Source organism: Durotheca rogersii (assembly GCF_024521655.1).
Source record: "Durotheca rogersii strain YMJ 92031201 chromosome Unknown GGS23scaffold_8, whole genome shotgun sequence".
Classification (NCBI taxonomy): domain Eukaryota; kingdom Fungi; phylum Ascomycota; class Sordariomycetes; order Xylariales; family Xylariaceae; genus Durotheca; species Durotheca rogersii.
Window position 1 is genome coordinate 340,551 of NW_026251239.1, and position 21,573 is coordinate 362,123.

Below are 21,573 nucleotides of genomic sequence, written 5' to 3' on the forward strand. Positions count from 1 at the left end.
AAATTGCTTATGTTAAGTTAGGTTCGGCCCGAACTTAACTTAAAAACTTTTTTTTTGCAACCCTGGTAGCAGCTAATCGGGAGATAAAAGGTACGAAAAACAGCTCGTAAAAGGCTACGTAAATAGCTATAATTCTATTAATTATTTATCCTTTCTTTAGATAGTTATATAGTAGTACTTCGACGTTTCGTAAGTTTATAATTACGTTATTTTATTTATTATTCATTTACCTATATTACGGAGGTAATTAAGTAACGAGGCGGGTGCACGCTCGAAAAGGTCCATGTCTTCGGGAGATACAACATCGACTTATGTGCTTCTCTTAACACACTCCACATTCCGATAAAGCTCGAAGCAGTGACTCGAGCGGACGCCAAATCCAATTCTAAATCTAAAAACATAAAAGATGATCGGACTAGTTTTCTGCCGCCCAAGTTAGTTGAGGACGCGATGCTGACTCATGGCGTACGAAACCTGATCCTGTATGAGCTGGGTGTCGCCTTACTTCAGATCGGTCTGTGAGAACGCGTGCCTTATGGGGACCCCAAGCAGGTTCACCAAAAGGTGGCAACATGCAACAACCTTGGGAAGTCGTACATGAACGCGACGAAGAAGCTAATCAATTGCGACTTCGGGCTCGCGAAGGAAGATCTCTGCGATCCGGAGCTCCAGCCCGCCATCTTCGATCATATTATAAACGAGTTAGAGGGAAGGATTCGCGAATTGATGCTCCAGGAAGCTGTCGCCTAGGAAATCCTACCTTATAAGCCCGCATAGCTTACGAGGGAGATGTAGACGTTTACGTCTTCACCTGACAGAGGCCTGGGTGTCCGCCGTCGTCTTGATGTTGACTCAACTCCGCCGTAAACCTTCATACCTTAACTCTTGTCCATTAGATGGCGGCATACCCTGAATTGCTGTCTATTTGGCATAATCCCAAGTCAATTTTGTTATGCCTTGGCTCGAGATAGTCAGGATAATACTTCGAGTCATTCCCAACATGAGTTCGTCACGGCCACTATTCGGCATTTATTAATCTATTATAGTTTCAATATTATTTTCTCTAAGATATATTACTAGAGGAGACCATATTCCCCCCCAAAGTGCCCTTAGTCGAAGTCACAATTCTATCTACACGTATCCCAGTCTAATATTAGAATACCCAAGCTCATTCGTATTAGCAATATCGTCAGATCATAATACCCCCCCCCCCCCCCGCGCGGTCAAGGGCCGGGGGAATGCTGGCCGTCACGACTTCGCCTCCAGGGCCATGGAGGCCTTCCAACACCTCTCAATCGCGTTCCAGTACCGCTCCGGGTGCATGCGCATGTGGCCGACGTGCGGGGAGTTGTCGAACCTCTCCAGGACGGTCGTGTATCCCCTGCTCTGGGCCACGGCAGCGTGCGCTTCGACATCCTCCCACCCGATGAGATCGTCGGCTTTGGAGTACATGTACAGGCGCGGAGCGCGGGGTGTCGCCATCGAGTTCTCGAGGAAGACGCGGCAACTGTACTTGCCCGAGGGCTCGCGGCCCACCGCCGTCTCGATCAGGTTGACCGTGTGCAGGAACGCCCACCAGAGGCCCTGCGTCACCGCGAACGGCCAGGGGAACCACTTGGCGGTGCCGAGTGCCATCGCGCGCGACCACCGCCCCACTTCGGTCGAGAACTCGAGCCCGCCCGGCGTCGAGTCGCTGACGCTGAGGAAGTGCGGCAGCGCCTTGTCCTCGCCGTGGCGCTGCTTGAACGCGTTGAGCGCCGCCGCGGCGTAGATGCCGCCCGTGTTGGACATGGTGTGGAGGAGGACGCGCTCCCGGGCGTCGTCCGCAGCCACGGGGAAGACGGTGTCGATGATGGGGATCATCGACTTCGTCCGCTGCTCGAGGGAGTCGTAGATGGCGGCGAAGATCGACGAGATCACCATCAGGACCCGCGCCTTCGGGTACAGCTTGTGGTACCCGTCGGCATACTTGGAGACGTGCTTCGGGAGGCCGTCGCCCCAGCCGAATATGATGATGGTCGTCGGGTGGTCGGCCGCCGAGTCGCTGGGAGGCTCGGCAACAGGTCCGGGCGCTCCATCACGTAAGAAGATCCGGTCTGAGATGGGTGTGAACCCCGGTAATGCCGACATCGTCCCCCGCAGTAACGCCTGGGTCAGGTGGTAGTAGCGCTGGTACTGAGAGAGTCAGACGGGCGGGATGGTTGGACGGATGGCGCTGGTTCGGGGTTATTCTACTGCGGCCTCCGTTGGATACGGCGCGTTAAGCTGACGGTGCCTGAGAGCCGAGGCGACTCCCATATTTATCAACGAAGCTAATAGGGGTCGCATCCGAGACGCGACGGGGGCTAGCCATTCCTACCTAACCACACGTCACTACCTACATCTGACAACGCCTAACCACGTCGAACCTAGGCACAGACAAGCCAAGTCTTCCCAGAGCCGAGGTAAGTGGGGCGGTTGAACTCGAATCCAACGAAGCTATACAGAAGAGCCGTCCCCAACAATTTTGTACAGGGTTACATCCCGCTGCCTTGTTGAAAAGGAGCAGGGGTTAGATCTCAGCCCCAGGGTCAACTACGTGGGCACGGCACGCGCTGAGCCAGGGCGCGACTTGTGAATATTACCCACTTCCTTGAGCTTGCTTAAAATGATAGAGCGAGTGTAGTTAGCGGTGGCGAGAAGGACGATTCGGATTAGTGAGCCCCGCGCACCTCATAACTCTCGTAGTGATGTAGGTGATATCATGATCACAAGTCTTAGTGTCGTTGAGAAAAGGGGCTCACTTCGAGCGTTGCACACAATTACCTACATAACGGCGCAACGCAGTTCCCTTCGTAGGCTACCTCAATCTTGCACGAACAAAGCAAGTAATAGTCTATTACCACACGCCACCACGTAGACGCATCGTGCTAGGAGGCCTCAAATTCAGCATCACATCTAGTCAATGCCGATCTCGCCATTTTTATCTGATACAGGATTGCAGTTTACTTAATTAGCTTGTTGCCGAGGCGAGGCAACCCTCTAAGGATCTCAAGCTGAGAGGACATCGACGCAACCTCGCAGGTTCAAAGACCAGATAGATCGACCGAACTACCTCTACAAAAGGCCGGAACCAACTTGATATTCTGTGGGGCTGATCAAGAAAGAGGGATCGGCAATAAACATGGTGCTAGGATAACCATAACTGGTTATAACCCGAAGCTACCACGTTTAATACCCCTGAATCAAGAACAAGGCTGTAACTAACTTGAGCAAAAGAAATTCGAAACTCGTAACTCTGTTTCGGGCTAATACCTCGCCAACCCATCCCATCACCGCCCTCCCTCCTTCTCCTTCTTACCTTCTTCATTCTTCTCCCCCTCTCCCTGCCCCGTCCCCGCCCCCTTCCTGCGCTTGCCCCAGGTCCAGTGCTTGCGCGGGTCGTCGGCGAGGAGGCGCATGGCGCGGGCATAGGCGCGGGCGCGGGGCTCGTCGCCGAAGAGGGCGAAGTTGAGCGCCGCGCGCGTGTACGCGGCGCCGAGGCCGACGTCGAGGCGCTCGCGCTCGTACAGCGCGACGAGCTCCGCGCCCGCGTCCGCCCGCACCGCCACGCCGCCGCCGCCGAACGACTCCAGCGCCGCCTCCAGCGCCGCGATCCGCCGCAGCCGCGCGTCCGACGCCGCCGCCGCCGCTGCCGGCGCCGCGCACGCCGCGCACCCGCACGCGAACCCCCACTGCCCCCGCAGCCGCGCCTGCCGCTCCGCCCGCCCCAGCGTCACCTCGACGTAGCTGATGCTCAGCTCCTCGCCCGCCGCGATGTCGCGCGCCGCCACCGTCCGGTGCGTCGCCCCCGCGAGCCGGTAGTGCACGCTGGGGCGCGGTTAGCGCGGGTGTGTCATGTCTGCGCTCGCCGGTCGGCGTTGAGGACGGGGGAGGGGGGGGCTCTCGCCGCTGTCCGCGAGGGGGAGGCGAGGAGCGGAGCGTGCGGACTTACTTCGGCCGGCAGTCGTGGTTGAACCGCGATACATCGGGGTAGCAGCCCAGGTGGCTTCCGGACTCGTTGCTCCCGTCGATGTACAGCTGGAAGCAGTTCTTCTCGATCTTGTCGAAGATGCTTTCCCCCACCTGGCTCATGAATAGCTCCCGTCCCCGTTCCGGAAGCCGCCCGACGGCGATATCGTACAACGCGTCCCTCGCCCCCGGCTCCAGTCCCACGTGAGGAGCGGTCTGCACGATTAGAGCCAGCGGCCGGACTAAGAGTATCTCGCCCTTGGGTATCTTCCTGTTGGCGACGAGACCAAGACCTTTTCCCGGCACCTCCGCCACGTCGAAGGGCGCGTTAGCCTCTGGGGAGCGGCTGGGGACCGGAAACCCCCTTGCGATCTGCGCATTCTTCTCAGACGTAATGAGTACAATGCCGTCGCCTATCTGCTGGTTAGAGAATATGCACGTGCTGTTCACGCAGTGGTCTGGGCCCCTCCACGCCTTCTCCGGCGAACTAGGACGATAATACGTGCGAGGCCTAGAGCATGTTGGATATTCGATTCTCTGCGATGGCGTCCATAGGCAAATTCCGGACGATACCGTACTATTAGTGGTGGTGGCAGCCACCACGCCATAGATTGCTAGATGACCGAGCTGGATAGGAATACGCATAGCGTCGTCTATCTAAGTGCATAGATATGGTTGCGAACAACACTGGCATTAGGAAGGCTTCGCCGATGCTTCGTCAATAGCCCTAAATATTGGTACGCACGACAGAAAACCGTGTTCAGATTGAAAAGAAGAATAAAGGATTTAATGAGCAACATTGGCATCGCCAAGGTTGTCCAGTTTACCCAGTTATTAAGAGCCCGCTCGGCGGGCTTTGCTCCGGCTGCTGATATTAATACTTATTACTCCTGCAAGAGCCCCAGCCTTCGGTCAAGCCGCCGTACACTTCAGTAAGTTTACCACATGGCTAAAGGAAAAAAGCTAGACGACCCTGATTAAACCTCCGACAACAATCGTAATCTCTAATCCAAGGTAGAATAGTTCGCTGCGTCCCTTAATTTGCTTAGCGGGCTTGCGGTAGGATGCCGTCAGTTAGGCGTTCACGTGGGGGAACAAAGTATGAAAGTCGCAGTCTACCCGCACTAATAATTCGAAGGAACATGTCCAGCTCTGACCTTCCTACCGTCTTCAATCTGACCTTGGGCGGAGTGATGGAGGATGGTATCAGCATTGCTCTTGTGGGACATGTTCCTGGTCATGGCTAGGAAATTTGCTGTGTCAAAGTTCGAAATTACTAACGTAATAACTAACTTTTCTATCTTCCTCAAGTCTTTGGGCCCGAAAATGTTTCCCTTCTGAAGGATTGCCTGATCGTGGTGAGATCCTGGCTGTTGACATGGGAGGCTATGACGTCGGTAAGGCGTTTGAAGCCGTTTCCCGACCTGGAGATGTAGACCGGAATTTTCTTACGTAGAATATTGTTAATTACTTCGCCAATGAAAACCATACTTATTGTAGGGTGCGGTAGATTAAGTCAGGGAAGATGTGTTCGCAAGTTCCCTAGGGGACTGACGATCGCCTTTTTATGTTTAATTGCTGCATAGGATGAAATTATATTCCTGTCCTAGCTAGACTTTGTGACAGTTCCCTCTCACGGGGAAGTGTTCCGGCTGGACAAAATTTACAGAAGAATTCTGAGGGTAAAGAGAGAGAAAGGGAGAAAGTATGGGTGCCCATTCACGCACATAATATCTATAAGTGTCTAGGACTTCATGCAGTTCTTCAGTTCTACATGTTAAAAGGCTAGGCTTCTTTACTCAGTCTGCCGTTGTCTTGGAGGTCTTTACATAGGGTTTTATAGGGCCTTCTCTGCCTGCTCATCGGAATCTCACTCCTCAAGAACAGAGCCGGAGACCACAGGAATACATGCAAGACTATGTTTGGAAATTTGGATCACAAGTGAGCTTTGGAGTAGACTGCCGGAATTGGTTAGCGAGCGATAGACGAGTGAGTCGTTAACCGGCGAAAAGCTGGCTGGAGTGCTTCTATGGGACCTTGGATATATGCCTTCCCCTCTTGGGAAGGGCCAGCATCCCTGGGGTCTGGAGGTACCATAGGATCTTGTATAGTATTTTCTGGGGCGGGAATGAATATTTTCACCGTGGGCGACGGTGTCATTGTCGCACACCCAGCTGTACGGGGTGAAGATGCAGTGGAATGCGTGCCATCCACGGTTGTGATATCACAGGATTCTACCTCTAATTGTTGAATAGAGGAAGAGCTCACGTGGGAGGCTCTAGGCCTCGAGGTAGCTAGCGAGAATATAGATATTTTATGTCAATTGTTATACCAAGGCTCTGAGAGTACTGAATGGTCGGGCATAGAATAGGAAGTTGGAGGTTGCTACGGTAAAGACTGTATTATCATTCACCACGGGACAACCTCTATGAAAGGTGAATTTACTAGTGTTGCGTAAAACGTAAGCACTTACATTCTACGACTTTAGGATATAGACTTATAAGGGCATCGAGCATTGAAATCAGGCCATCGATCTCTATCCCAATTCCCATTTCCGTTGCTGCTTCTATTAGCATCCCGAGAGCCCTCTACGTCCGCGGCTCTGGTTATCTTCTCAAAACAGTTAATAACCTACAAGTATTAGGTATTCCCGCGCCGCGAGACGCATATCCAGCGTGGGTAGGCGGATGAAATGAGATCTTAGGCGTAAACCGAGAAAGAAAAGCATTTATCTATTCGATGCTGTCCTGTTCTAATCTTGTATCCGGGACACACTGATCACTCTCAACGCCTCTCAAGACTGGCGATTCTCCTCCTCCGAGACAACCTTGTCGACCACGGCCACCACCGCTTCCGTAGCCGTGAAGTTGGGGCAATGGCCTGTCGCCAGTTCGTACGTCTGCACCTTGACGCCGGCCTTTTCCATGCCCTCGACAAAGTTCTTCTGATAGTCCAAAGGCACGGTCATATCGGCGGTGGTGTAGATATACGCGACGGGGATCTCGCGCCAGGCACAATGTTCTAGGGGCTGGTACATGCATTTTCCGTTCCAACGCACCAAGGTGTTGAGGTAGGCTTCGGTCTCGGCCTCGTCACGACCGGGGCCCACGACCAAGGTTTTCGGATCGCTGGAAACGCAGCTGCCGTCTTCGGCGAAGTCGAAAGCAACCGGCACGAGGTCGATGTGGCCAAACTCCTTCACCTTATCCATCATGGCAGTGCCCTCGGCGACGGCATACGCAGTCATGTATACGAGGCGCGAAACGCCGCCCGGGAGACCTCGGGCGGAACGGGCGGCGACACCGAGCCCGTGGAGGGCGTTGGTGCCGACTTGTCCGCCGTAGGAATGCATGAGGGCGACGACGGTACGGCCGTCCTGCACCAAGCTTTCCACGTAGCTGCGGATAAGCGCCGTGTCGCTGGACAGGTCCGCGTCTGGCGGGCGTACTGGGTTGGTGGACGGCATGCGTGGGACGTGGACATCGTATCCGGCGGACTGCAAGGCGGCAGTGAGCTCCCCGTAGCTCTCGGGTACATGCCAGCCGCCGTGGACGTGTGGACCTGACGCTAAGATACCCCATCGCCGACGCTCACTAGGTATATTGGGTACCTACCTAGCAGTATATGTAGGTACGTGCCTCTCAGGTACCTCGGTGGGTGGTGTCCTTGGCCGGAGCCGCTGTCGTGCAGGTATCTGACGTGCCGGCAGCAGGTACCCAGGGTACCTGGGTGCGCAGAGGTTGGGCGATGTCAAGTCGAAATCCCCGCGCGACCGACCTGCTTCATCAGGTACCTCCTCAGCCCAAGTCCAGGTACCCAGGCGGAAAGGCGGTACGTGCGGAGCGAGCCGGTGACATCACGTCCAGGTACCTGCGTCCCAGGTTACCATCATGTAAATACTACTAGTACCTAGGTAGAGTACCTCCTATAGTAGGTCTTCCGTCGTGGTGGTTCAATTTACCGCCTTGATAACTCAGGTACCTACCATATAGGGAGGGGGGGGTCTATTGACACTATGTCAGCAACCCTTTCTATGACTGGACATAGTGTCTGCCTCGTGATAAGAGTAAGTTAAACTCTAGGCTGATATTATTACCATTTCCCGACATAGTTACCATCCGGACATAATGTCCTTATTTTAAAAAAGGTACATTCTATAGGATTACCCGGTTACCTCTATGTTACTAAGTACGTACCTTTGTACCTTTGTATCTTTTACGTCTGTTACCTACCTCCTAACCTCCTACTTACCTACTTACCTACCTCTTCCATAGGTTCGAAGATAGATAGATTCCACGCGCGCAAACTAGCTCCCATAGATTTAAAGATAGGTTCGAAGATAGATAGATTCCACGCGTGCGAACTAGCTCCCATAGATTCAAAGATAGGTTCGAAGATAGATAGATTCTACGTGCGCGAACTAGCTCCCATAGGTTCGAAGATAGATAGATTCCATACGCCTGAACTAGCTCTCACAGGTTCAAAGATAGATAGATTCCACATGCCTGAACTAGCTCCCACAGGTTCGAAGATAGGTTCGAAGATAGATAGATAGATTCCACGCGCGAACTGGCTCCTACAGGTTCGAAGATAGATAGATTCCACATGCCTGAACTAGCTCCCATAGGTTCGTAGATAGGTTCGTAGATAGGTTCGCAGATAGGTTCGAAGATAGATAGATTCCACGCGTGAACTAGCTCCCATAGGTTCGAAGATAGATAGATTTCACATGCCTGAACTAGCTCCCATAGGTTTGAAGATAGGTTTGAAGATAGATAGATAGATTCTACGCGCGAACTAGCCCCTACAGGTTCGAAGATAGATAGATTCCATATGCCTGAACTAGCTCCCACAGGTTCGAAGATAGGTTCGTAGATAGGTTCGCAGATAGGTTCGAAGATAGGTTCGAAGATGGGTAGTAGATCATGGTGTTTGTAGAAAAAAGATGAAGACAACAGGTCTAGGTAGGTAGGTCTAAGTAGGTAGATAGGTAGGTAGATAGGTAGGTAGGTAAGTAGGTAGGTAGGTAGGTAGGTAGGTAGGTAGGTAGGTAGGTAGGTAGGTAGGTAGGTAGGTACCTATGGAATATATAGACATTATATCCGTCTGGACATTGGTTCCTACGCAGTCATAAAAACCATCCTGAAATTATAAGAAGGGAAGGTAATAAGGTCGGTACCGCGACCCTTGCTGTAATTCTTTTAGCTCTTTCGAAAGAATGACTAATTAAGGTAACCCTTACTAGATTTAGTTACCGTGTCCGTACCCCGACTCTATTGCTGACATACTGTCCATAGACCCCCCCCTCCCCGTATGGTACCTAAGTAGGAGGTAGGTATGCGTAGACGACAAGCCATTACTCTGAACTCCCCTCCCATCCTCCCAGCCTTTCTCCCCCTCCCTCTCTTCTTCCCTTCTTTTCCGTCGTTTACAACCAGACATGATAGAAATGAATAACAAAAACCCATGGCCTCGCCGGTTCTCAGCACCGACTGGCTAGCGAAATTCCCGACGGATAACCGCGGCGGTCCGCGAGCGGGGGTTGATCCTGTTGGCACCACGTCTTCCCGCGTGTTGGTCGTGACAGGCTGCGACGGCCTCCTCCTGACTGGCATATAACACAGCCCTCCCACGACCCCGATAACTATCTGGATATCGGTTGGCCTGTGCCGTCTTCTAACATCGGCCGCGGCCCAATCGGCCACGGGAGTCCTCCGCAGCGATCATGGAAGCGGCCAGATGCGTCGAATTCGCCACGATGGCCAGTCGCCATTGTACACTTGCTCCGCCCTGGCTGCTCTGGGGCCGGGGCTGATGTGTGTGTGTGTGTGCCGGGTGGAGGGAGGGCTGTAGACGGCATGTTGGCCGCGAACCAGCATTATATATCAAGCGTCGACTCCCCCTCCCGCAACGTCGAGTGCCACCCTGAACCCCGAGACCATGCATAGTACCTCTACTACACTTGGAATATTGCCATAATTTGCATCGCAAAAAAGCCTATCTCCACGGCAAACGGCCAGAGACGGTGGCACATTATGGAGGTAATGTTTAGTTCCGATTCCTTTCGTACGAGATATCTACTTAACATTTAGGCGTAGGCGGCGCAGTTTTCTTTTGATATGTCAACTTCGGGCGAAATCCCGGCGTCGCCGCCAGCCTGTTACAAATGCGGGAATCCTACAACGAGAAAGATAACCAGCCCATTCAACCCGAACGGGAACGCTAACCGGCGGTACGATATATGTCTCGAATGCGGTAATTTCGCTGGATTTGCCGGCCCTGAAGGCCTTGACCCCAACAACCCCAAATGCCATCATTGCGGAGTTCCGAGCCGAAGGCAGGCTGCGAATCGGGACAAACGTGTTGCTAGGGGTATGCATTTTGTTTGCAGTAGAAATGCGTGCAATTTCTACGAGCCGGAGCTTCATGCCGACGGAACACAAGTCAGAGCGGAGTACTGGTAATGCCATGCTTTCTCGGCTGGTATTATCGCGCTCTATCTCTCCTGGGTAATCACTATTAGCTGTGTGATGCTGGGGAAAGCTTTCCGGTGCAGGATAACGCAGTGGATCTTGGTTGTAGATTCTTTTTGAACCCATTTTCATCAACATCAAGGCGGGAGTGTCTGCGTGTCTCTAGAACGTGTAGCCACTCTAACATGACCTCGTCTGAGCCCTTACCTCTCCGGGCATGTAGGGTCCTAGAAATTAGGGAGAAACGCAAAGCCGGGAGGGAGCCACTGTTGTTAAATCTTACGGCTTTTGAAGTTATTGGGGGGCAGCGTGGCTCACGCCTCATAAAGGCAACACTCGACGGTTCTTGTTTAGGACCGTGAGCCGGGCAGTTTCAGGGGTTCCCGTGTAATCGCACTGGAGAGCTGACCAAAACTGTACGGGTTCCTGAGCCTCACCCTCGCGATCATAGCCTTGAGCGACGTAGCGCAGTACTCCATAGCAAGGAGACCATAAGGAAACCCCAAGTCCATCACCGAACCGGCGCGAGCGGGGAACAGCATCGTAATACAGCTGAGGACGGCTCACAGCACCGGCTTCACCCGCGAGCCGAACAGGACCGCCATACTCTTCACCCCGATCTTACGGTCGCCCTCCACATCCTAGTGCACGTACACCTCACGAAATATCTTTTGATCACACACCTTATACTACCACAAGGTAGATATTGGCTGCAGGGTTCTCTGTGGTGTGTGCAATACGATGTGACGCTTACCCCATCCTTCACAGCTCGCAGGCGAGGTTTCCGCTCGCATCCCTCGCAACCCACGCATTCCGCACCTCACGCCGCATAATTCTGCCCCGGAATCGTACCGTCTGCACTGTTATTGAATTGCGCGAGTTAACATATGTATAGGGGATGACATACATGATACCAGCAGGGGACTTCTAGAGAATGCCCATGCAATAAGCTAAGATGATCAAGTGTGGACTAGAATTACTGTTTTCGGCATCGCTCCCCGGTGCTGTTAGCGCCGATGGTTAACTTAGGGGAGGGGGTTGCTTTCGAAAATCTTATAGGTGATATTAGGGCTCTCGGGTGGGCTAACTGAGCGTCTGTGTTGGATTGCAAATATACCGCGAAGACGATCGTGAGCGGTCAGTAAAGACCTGCTCTCTCACCTATTATTTACTACTGAAGAATGGCGACGGTGCAGTTTCGTACCCGGTAGCCACCCAGCGTGGTTCCTATCTCCTTGGTGGGCGCCTTGGCCGCATCGCTAGATGCCAGAAAAGCTGCGAGCCAAGACCTAGAGAAGTCTTTCCGTCGAGCCAACTTCATGCCGACAGAACCGAGATATGAGCGTCTGGGGACCAGGAACTGGTGCGTTGTTTAGCCCGTCCATCCATACCTCCCTAATATCCGCCTCTTGTAGGTTTCGTATCAATAATAGGACCCAGACGGCTCGGGGGTCACCTACGCGCATTTTCTAGCCGGCTGACGCCGAGGAGCTCCAGACTATTATTATACCACTCCTTGTGTCTGTGAACGTGAGCTTTGATCTACGTTCTGGTGGTCACTTGCTGCTACCGAATGCGGCTAGTATTGACGATGGGGTTTTGGTCGGCATGTCTAGTCTTTTGACCTCCGCGTAGCGCCCAACAGTATCCTTCATTCAGGTTTGACTGGCGGGCCACCAGCTTTGCCCCCTCCAAAGCCGTATACAGCGGCCTATCGGCATCACTGCAGGTAGCGGTTATCAGCTCCTTCCTGGGGGGGCCTATTAGCCTTCGGAATACAGCTCGTATACTCGAGCGCCGTCGTGGCTCGACACGCACGCGGCGGCAACGCGCTGGGATTGGGAGCTCGCAACCAGACCTGGCTCGGCCTCGACTCGGCGCTGGGCATCACAGGTGGGCGATACGAGGGTTCACGGCACTACGCAATCCCGAATAAGCGAGGTGGGAGAAGCGGCGTCTCGCGCGGGAGATGGCAACGTTAGGTGTCTGTTCATGAATGACGCGAGCCATGGTTAAGGCGTTTTGGAGAGTTACGGAGAGGAAAGCGTGCATAGGCTGAGAGAGGTCGCCGTGCGATACGACCTAGGTAGAGTATTCTAGAGGCTTGTCCTAGGGTACTTCAAACTACCTTTCACAATTGGCCATCTAGCGCTCACGGCGGCTGTAGTATAGAAGTGAAGGGTCACTATGAGATAAGTTAAGAGCATACATACGATAGATTGGATGATAGTATTGGCATACTACTTCAGAATAAGCTTCCCGGGATCAGAGTAAACTCGGGTATAATAAATCATCAATATGGCGAAGCGTAACATTGAGTGAACCCAACTCTGAATGTCCAACCGTGGTAGGTATATATTTATGACTGTTGTCTTTTGGTGGCTACTTCTATGGTAGAATATTGTATAAAATCGTAATATTTCCCTGATAAAATAGCATATCGCTTAACTACAATAACAATTAACTCTACTCCGAGTCTCGGAATTGACAGGAGCTTGGGGCTCTTTCAGACATTGATGAAACTTCACTACAGAGCTAAGAATATGATGTAAAGATGTGAGGAATTACGGAAGCAAACCAATAGGGTTAATGGGGTAACTCCCTACTGACCAGCGTATCTTCGTCGCTGTGAGGATCTACCATGTCCATTCTCAGGCGAGACACTCTTTGTTAAACTCACAAGCGACGGCAACTAGCTAAACCCTGGGAAGAAGTAAGCCTCTATTTTGCTGTGTTTGGAACAACTGGGCGCTGCCGTACTTTTGCGAGGCCTTCTTGAGCCGCTCCACGTTCTCGGCGACGTACGAAGCGAGGGGGTTCTGATCTCGCGAGGCGCTGTTCATGTGTAATAGGAAGGGGATGTGTGCGCCGCGGGCCTCTCCGAGCTTCTTCCACTGCCAGGTGGTCTCAGTATGCTGGCGGATCGCACCGCGTCGTCGTCTTCGGCCGACGAGCATTGCCCACCCTAGTCGGAAGAATCAGCACCTCTTCAACCCCCCTTCTCCTGGGAGTAACACGATATCTACACGTGATGTAGAGGAACTCACATATATGGCTTTCCCTCGGTATGCCCATGGGGTTGCCGCCGCTCTCTATCCCCTGTTCCGCCACATTGCGGGTAATAGGCTCTAGAGTGAACGTTTAGTTAGCATCCGTCGCTCCCCAGACGGCGAGAGTCTTTAGACGCCAAAGGTTATAGACGTCATTGTAAAGGTGTGCGTCAATTCTAGAAGTAGCGGCTCGATATTCGTGGCTATGAGAGAAGTTTAGCGGTCTATTCATCTCTAGCAGGCTATCACGTGGAGGGGTGACGCTTGTACGTACCGCATTGGTTACGTATTGGTGGCGCAGGTGAGAGTCGCGGCTAGGGACAGGGACGGGGGAGTTCCTATCGTGCCTGGAAGGGAAACGTGAAGCGGCTCCAAGCTGTAGAACGGGGAGAAGACTGCTCGGTTCTCCACTGGTGCTGAGTACTGCAGAAGAACGGCGAGGGCTAGCACGGCTGTGCGTGGTCTTATCCGTTATCCGCCTCACTCGCCCACTACCGCAACGAGAGTAAGAAGTAATACAAAGCCTGCTGGGGGCGCCGGCGGGAAGCAAAGGATCTGCGCGCCAGGACTGCAAACCAATCCCGGCGCGAGACTGCAGGAGCTGCGTTTCCCAACGTCCTGTGGCGACGAAGACATGCATTGAAGGGGTTAGACCGACTGGAGGGTAGGTTGATAATCCGTCCTAACGTATCGTCTCGGTAGAACATCGCGACGACAGGTAGGTATATGATGCTATACATAAGCGTGCCGGGCTAATTTCTACCTTGAAGCTTCTATTGCCACGCCGGGGTGTTTACTAGATAGGTATCCTTGTGGGATTTCTGGAGACGTTATGCCTACGGTGACTTGTAGGTGACAAGAGTTACGAAATGGGGCTATACTAGATGTCAAGATTATCAAAATCAGCTCAGAGTACCTATATCAACATTTCCCAGCCGCAGCCTTCACATGCCTTTTCCATACCGTTACCTATATTAACCCGCAACCGAGACCAGCAATACACATAACCCCGGGTATTACGGGCTCGGAACCCATTTCCCCCGTCGCTCTCGCCAGCTAGTCACGTGCAGCAGAGGCTTCACTCGCCTCGCCTCCCATTCTAGGTATCTATACCTCGGCCAGCACGTCGGCGACGAGGCTCTCCAGCATGCGCAGGCCGAACCAGCGCGCGACGCCGGCGTGCACGCGCAGCCGGCCCAGCACCTCGTCGCGGCGCACGCTCTCGGCCCAGCGCCCGCTGCACGTGCAGTGCTCCATCATGTCGTTGAGCCGCACGCTGCCGCAGCGCTCGCACCGCACGTCTTGCGTGCTCCACTCCACCACCAGCCCCTGCACCTCCGCCAGCAGCCGCTCCTCCACCCGCAGCCGGTTCACCTCCGCGTCGCAGAACGCGCAGCGCCACGCCTTGGCCGCCGCCGCCCTGCGCGCCGCCTCCGTCGCTGCCGCCTCGCTTGCCATCCCGTCTCCCGCGGCGGCGGCGGCGGCGGCTGCGATGCTCGCTAGGTCCGGCAGCAGCGCCTCGTCCCGGCACAGGTCCCAGTCGCGCGCGAGCGTGCACTCGGGGCAGCTCCACTGCGCCACCTTGAGGCTCTCGCTCGGGTTTGCGAACGCGCCCTCTTTGCTGAACTCGCGCACCTCGAACAGCGCTAGCAGCTCTTTGCGCAGCAGCCGCGCCTCCATCGTGATGTTCTTGTCAAGCGACAGCACCTGCATCAAGCTCTTGACCAGCTCCAGCACGGCATTCCGATGGCGCATATCTTTTTGGTGGCTCCCCGGTAGGACCGGGAACGACCAGTCTGACGCCAGCTCCGGGTGTAGTAGCTCGCGCGCCTGCGTCGAGACTAGCTGCCGAATCTCCTTTTTCAGCAATTTCTCGAACGGTTTGTTGAGTATAATCTGCGTCCCGTTGTCGCCGTCACCCTGAGAACCGTTGCGCAGTGGTAGTTGCGTGAGGCGGGGCGTCGCGCCCGGCTCCCCGTCGGCAGACTGGGGCCGCTTCAGGTTGTGCATGAGGTGTATAAACTCCACTACCCAGTGCTGGAAGGTATCCTGTAGGCGGGACGGCAGGAAAGTCTTCATCTGCCAGTTCATGATCGTCTGGAGACTCTGTTGCTCGGCTTCCACGACCTCCTGGCAGGCCTTTCCGCCATAGTTGAACTCGTCGTACCACACAAGGTAGTCCCAATACTCTTTAATCTCGAGGTCGATGAAGTGGAACAGAGGCTTGCTCTTGATACTCTTCAAGATGTACTGGCTGTAAGCGTACGCGTTGCCCACCTCTGTCTTGGTCGTCTGCAGGAGCAGTCGGTTCGCATTCGCGAACACGACGTGCGAGCCGACGCGGCGGAAGTCTGCCATGAGTTGCAGCAGAGCTTTACGACTCATCATCTGAACGTAGTAGTGGAGCGTGCGGTCGTACATGAAAGAATCAGGGGATTCCACCCAGCGCACGAGGTGTTGGACCATCACGTCGGCCATCGGGCTGCCCTTGCAAGCCTCTGCCCACCACGACTTGACCATCTCACGTAGTACAAGCACCCCGGCATTGGCGAACGCCGACTCGGAATGAAGCATTTCGGATCCATCGGACGGTGCGGAGTCGGCAGCCGGGTTGAAGGAGATCGAGTCCGAGCCCTCGAGCTCATTGATCAGGGATGATGTGAGGATAGTATTGATAGCGAGATTTCGGACTTCAAGGTCGATGCATACCGAGGCGTACGTGCCGGGAGTATTAGCTGATGGCATGGAGACGGTATCTAGGGGGCCCATCACGTCGTCCTGCTCGTAACCGGCATGGTCCGGTTTAGACCCGGATGACCACCACAACACCACGTTGTTCAACTGCAAACGGCGCGCGTACGCAACATCGATGATAAATCTAGGATCGTCGCGCTCCAAGTTGCACAACGGTATATCGCCGTATCTTGCTAGTGCGGTAAGGTGTAGGATCCAAGATCCAAGGTTGAGGTAATGCGTGACTATGCGCTTGGCGACGACGGACTGCCAACCGAGCGGAGGGAGGGAGCTGTCAGCCTGGTCGTATCGAAGGGGTAGGATGGGGAACTCGGCGAGGATGGGAACGTCGTGGACGAGGAGGTTCTGTTGCGAAGACTGAATAACCAGCATCAACGGTTTTAACTCGTCCTTCTTCATCTTCTTGATGAGATCGCTGATCTCGAGATGCGCCTTTCGTCGTGTGGTCACCTGTGTCGTCTTGAAGGTGAGTTTCTCCTGATACCCAAAACAATCTTGCCAATTGGTGCCTTCGGCTTCCCGTAACCTCCGGGAAAACATTTCGCTGTATATCTTGGTGACGTTCGGCAGGTCTTGGCCGGCGTCCCTACTCTTCTGGAGGATGACTATGTGAGCTTGGTCCTTTGTCGACGAGAACAGTCCGAAGATCTGTCGCTCGCCGGCCGTGATGTGCGAGATGTAAAGATACGCCAACGGGTTCGTTTCTAAGTAGGGTTTCGGCTTCGTCGGTTTTATTAAGCCCCCAAGGTCGAAGCCCTGCTCGAGGCCCTTTCCGAGCACCCCGGGCTGGGTCTCATCAATGGTGCACGTGTTCCCAAGTTTAAGCATTGCTCGCAGGTTTAATGCAACCTGCTTCTCGTAAATGCCTTCTACACTGGGGTGATTCGATAGCAACGAGAACTTCTCTGCTTCTGCAAAGTAGATGTCCTCGGGTACGGTGATTTTAAAGAGGTGCGTTGACGCGTGCCCGTTAGGAAGGGTATGGTAGACCTGCTCAACCTCGCAGCCGTCTACGTCGATATCAGGTAGGTCTTTAGCCTTTAAGTTGAGGAATAACTGCCGGGGTACCTTGATCTTGAGCGAGTGAACCTTGGCATCGATCAAGACAAAAGCCGTCACTATGCCTGGATTGTCTGTCGTTCGAAGTTGCAGCAGTTGCCAGGTATTTCTGAACGTGACCTCGGCTCGCTGGCGGAAAGATTGCTGGATATTGCTGCCTGCGTTAGTACGATGCTCTCCAAAGAGATGCCGGCGACGTATTCGGGCCTGCTTCTGGATCTTCCATTTCTTCTTCTGGTATTCCAAAAACGCCGGATAGTCCTCGGATGGATCAGGCATCTCCTTGGGAAGCGCCGCGAATGGATCCAGGTTTTCCTTTTCGGGCTCGGGCGATTTCCGCTTCGCTGCCGTCGGGGCAGGTTGGGTTTGCTGAGATGCGTTGATGGCAGCGGTGATGCTCTTCGGCTTCAAGAGCTTGGTCCCAAAATCCTCGAGGTCATCTAGCCTAGCTACCGACACATTTGTTATATCCTCCAGTGGTCCCTTCGGAAAGAGATCGGTTAACTTCTTCTGCTTCATCTTGTCGTCCTTGATGTTGATCCGCCGCTGGAGCCAGTCGGGATGCAGCACTCGTGGGACTGGATTCCGAACTTTCTGCAGGGCCGCGGGGATGGTGATCAGCTTCTGGATGACGGATCCTAGACGTTCTAGATAGTAATCCCAATCTAACAACGCTCTAGGATCCGTATCAGACGGTTCTTCCTTGAGCCATTTGGTTAAGTATGTGCGCTTGACTTCCGGCGCAGCTGAAAAGATCGCCACAGGCACGGCGCGCTCCGTCACAGGGGCACTCCGGGGTCTTGCGCAGATGATGTATTTGCAGTTCAAACCCTTGTCCTTGACCATTTGTTCGCCTAGAAATTCTGCTAGTCGTTTTGCTGTGGTAATGGAGGTGGACTTCTGGGTACCGTATTCTTCGAGAGTCTTGGACATGCTTCGATTTTCGCAAATGAGATCGATGAGCTCCTCATCAGCCAGCGTCGAGCCCTTGTTGTGCAGCACGTCGAGCCATCTATTCGCAACCTTGGCTACCGCGGCGTAGCATTCGGTCAAGGTGGTTCCCTCTAAGAAGAACTTGAAAATCTGCTGTTGGAAGATCTTGATGAGCTTGAGTTCACCTCTTCGCTTCACTTCAAACCCCTTCAGCTCTGCCAAGCTGCCATCATCGTTAAAGACCGCATATCGCTTCTTCAAGTTCTTGTCTTCTTCCTTCGATGTTGGTAAGACCATAGCCTTATACGGGCCATCGACTTCGAAGAAGATTGAATTGTCGCTGTGTGTCTCGTACTTGAACCTCTTAGGGTCGACTAATGTCTGGTATTGATGGTTGGTGAATTTGGCGTGTACAAGGTGGTTCAACATCACGCAGGGGTAGGAGATGGCGCATTTCTTGCCGTTCTTGAGCTTGAACGCGAAGTTCTCGGGAAAGGTCGCGGGCAACATGCACCAGATGCCGTCAGTGTCCAGTTCCAGGGGTCGTCCAAGACGCTCGACAAGTGATCTCGCTAACTGAATGATCGTCGCGCCCGTTAGACATGTGACGCCTGCCATCTCCATAGAGTACCATCTTGAGCCCTTTCGCATGACGTAGCCGTAGAACGAGTTGAGAATGACCTTGTGCGCCAGCTGAAGAGAGTCGTAAAGGACAATCATCTTCTTGGCAGCATCGACTTCAGAGCTTGGCGCCCCGGAGGACTTCAGGGCATCGGTCTTGCCTTTCCAAACTTTCGCTTGCCCCTTGTAGTCATACCGTCGGTCTCTGAAGTCCCGGACAGTGTCGATATAGAATGGGTTCTCGCGTTGACAGATGATCGCTTCCCGAACAATAGTTGTCGAATCGCGAATCTTGTGGTAGACCTTTTGGCTGTATGATTGCAACCGTTTTCTCGTGAGATTAGCTTGTTCCTCCTCCGTCAATTCCTGAAATGTGCGCATGGGTGCGTCGGGGCGCTTCCCGGGAAATTTCTCGTTCTCGAGAGCATGTCGGATCATGTTGTATTCGTCCCTTTTCGCGGGCAGGTATTCCCCTCTCCATGCCCAAGGCATTCTCCTATCGCAACTCTTCCCGGGACGGTTAAAATCACAGGCGGCACAGTCTGATTCTTGGATCATGGAGTCGGGTTGCAATCGATTCGTTGTCATGATATTCGGGTACATGGACGCGACGTCCAGATGATAGATCAACGGCCTTTCGTTTCGATTCGGAGTCTCCTTGAGCTGAGTTAGGCGTGACGCGATCTGGTCTCTCACCTCCTCGTAGTTCGTGACATCATCCAAGGATTTCTTCTCTTCGACTTCGACAACAAACTTGAGGGCCGCGTCCAAGTCACGAAGCAGCTCGTCGACAGCTCCGGGGTCGACAACAAAGTTGACCGGGATATCAGCCCGGAACACACCCGCCTCGATACTTTCGACGTGGCCACCGACGTATGTCTCAGCATCGAGCAAGTGCCCGTCCCAGAAGGACTCTTTTGGAGATATGTGCTTATTTGGTAGTATGATTTCGTGTTGATATGCCTGCACCATCAACAACATCTCACACAGGGTACCGGTTCCTTTCCGTAGCACGTCGTCGCCACCCAGGGGAAGAATTGTACAGAGTGAGAAAATGAAGGGGTGAATATACTTCATATACAGGTAATACGTGGCGACGGCGTCGGAAACCGAGTACTCGGCTAAAGTCTGAGGCCGCTCGGCCGCGTACGGCGTCATGAGTTCGGGATCGAGTTCGTCCGGGTCGTAGCCCAGCTTGGCAACGGTGACCGCCTTCAGACCTCGACTACCCTGGGGCAAATAGGAGTCTCGGTTGACCCACGCTAGACAGTCCATGTGGACACCATACGTGCACTTGTAGATATCCTCACTGTCTTTTTTCCACCCAATCTCGCGATACATATCGATGCCGTTGACACTCGCTCTCGCCTCGACGAAAGGCCAATCGAAGAAGTCTCCGTTGTAGGTGGCAATGACAGTCGGTCTAGCCTCCTTCACGTGGGAGAAGAACCGTTCGATGACGGCCTTCTCGTTGGGCTCGTTGAAAATCATGAACGGTCCCGGATATTCTGGTTTGGGTGTGTACTCGAAATCCGCGATGTCCTCCGACACGATCTCCCTATTCGTGATGAGGAATCCTTGTCCGTCGATCATGTAAGACATCATCATGATCTGATCTATCGCGGCGTCGGGAAATTTTAGAGGTGCCTTGGTCGTTTCTATATCGAAGGCCATTACTACCGGGTCGGCCTGGACCAAGTGTTCTTCGTTAAGTTTTAAAGTGGTAATGCCATGCTTCACTTCCACGAAATACCATTTTCCTACTCGAATATCTAGCGTGTCCCTGTTAGTCATAAGCAACGCGAGGAGGCAGAAAGCGTGGACGTACCCATATCAATCATTACTCTTACATGGTAGGGTACATCATACTCCCGAATATCGACGATGTACTCGCTCGCGTCGGAAAATGAGGCATTATTTCGTGTATCGTCGTCTCGTGAATCATCAAAGAGGTCAATTCCCGCTTGTTCGCTTTTTCGCGTGTTAGCGGCTGGCTTGCCGATACAGCACTGTGACCCTCGCGAGCAGGAAGGACTCACGAAGCAACTTCGGCATAAACATCGATGGCCCCCATCGACTTCCTGTTCTTCTCCGCTATAGGCATGATATCCCTCCTCGCGGTCATCAGGTCTGACACATTCCTAAAATGCAGCTCGAGGAATGTCCTTCTATACCCGAGCAGATGGTTCGGCATGGACAAGTCCTCCTTTTCGACTCGCCTGACGTTGTGGACCAGGCCTCCGCCGGGGACTCGCTTCGCCCACTCCTCAACCTCGCTCTCTCTCCCCTTCCGGCACGCGATCACAAAGTACGGCTCGTACTCGATGGTTGCCTTGAATGTCTGACCGTCTTCTTCGATGAAGTAGCAGTCGAGCGCCGCCCTGCCTCCAGGAGACCGGTCGTCCTCGAGCGCCACGGTGGTCGGCTGGACGTTGACGAGCCACCCTTCTTTCTTCCGGCCCGACTCGTATCTGGCGAAGCCCATCGACTCGTCGATCTGCTGCGCGAGGCGCGTCCGTTCGATCTTCTCGTCGGCCGACGTGGCTTCAGTGCGCGTGGTCGAGGCGGCGAACGTTCGGGTCCGGTTTGCGCCATGGTAGGCCATCTTACCGCCGCGGCGAACATAGCCCTTTTGGGGGCGACGTAGAGACGTGTTGGGCATACTGGCGGGATTGGGTAGAGAGGGAGAGGTA

General features: G+C 53.7%; 4 protein-coding genes across 4 annotated transcripts; all 4 read right to left on the reverse strand.

The window, feature by feature from the left end:
* Nucleotides 1–1,028: 1,028 nt before the first annotated feature.
* Nucleotides 1,029–2,463, reverse strand: GGS23DRAFT_564841 (DUF829-domain-containing protein). Its single transcript, XM_051516165.1, has one exon. It carries the CDS (start codon nt 2,128–2,130, stop codon nt 1,249–1,251), a length of 882 nt encoding a protein of 293 aa, XP_051372368.1. The 5' UTR covers nt 2,131–2,463; the 3' UTR covers nt 1,029–1,248.
* A 1,412-nt stretch (nt 2,464–3,875) lies between these two features.
* Nucleotides 3,876–4,818, reverse strand: GGS23DRAFT_564842 (uncharacterized protein). Its single transcript, XM_051516166.1, has one exon. The coding sequence runs from the start codon at nt 4,633–4,635 to the stop codon at nt 3,970–3,972; it is 666 nt and encodes a 221-aa protein (XP_051372369.1). The 5' UTR covers nt 4,636–4,818; the 3' UTR covers nt 3,876–3,969.
* A 1,966-nt stretch (nt 4,819–6,784) lies between these two features.
* On the reverse strand, nt 6,785–7,879 carry GGS23DRAFT_604696 (alpha/beta-hydrolase; the record flags this gene model as incomplete). Its single annotated transcript, XM_051519639.1, has 2 exons — nt 6,785–7,551; nt 7,861–7,879. 2 exons carry the CDS (start codon nt 7,877–7,879, stop codon nt 6,785–6,787), a joined length of 786 nt encoding a protein of 261 aa, XP_051372370.1.
* A 6,503-nt stretch (nt 7,880–14,382) lies between these two features.
* GGS23DRAFT_620447 (DUF1744-domain-containing protein) lies at nt 14,383–21,542 on the reverse strand (the record flags this gene model as incomplete). Its single annotated transcript, XM_051521104.1, has 5 exons — nt 14,383–20,127; nt 20,191–20,652; nt 20,709–20,851; nt 20,920–21,221; nt 21,312–21,542. The coding sequence occupies 5 exons, from the start codon at nt 21,540–21,542 to the stop codon at nt 14,621–14,623; spliced, it is 6,645 nt and encodes a 2,214-aa protein (XP_051372371.1). The 3' UTR covers nt 14,383–14,620.
* Nucleotides 21,543–21,573: the final 31 nt, after the last annotated feature.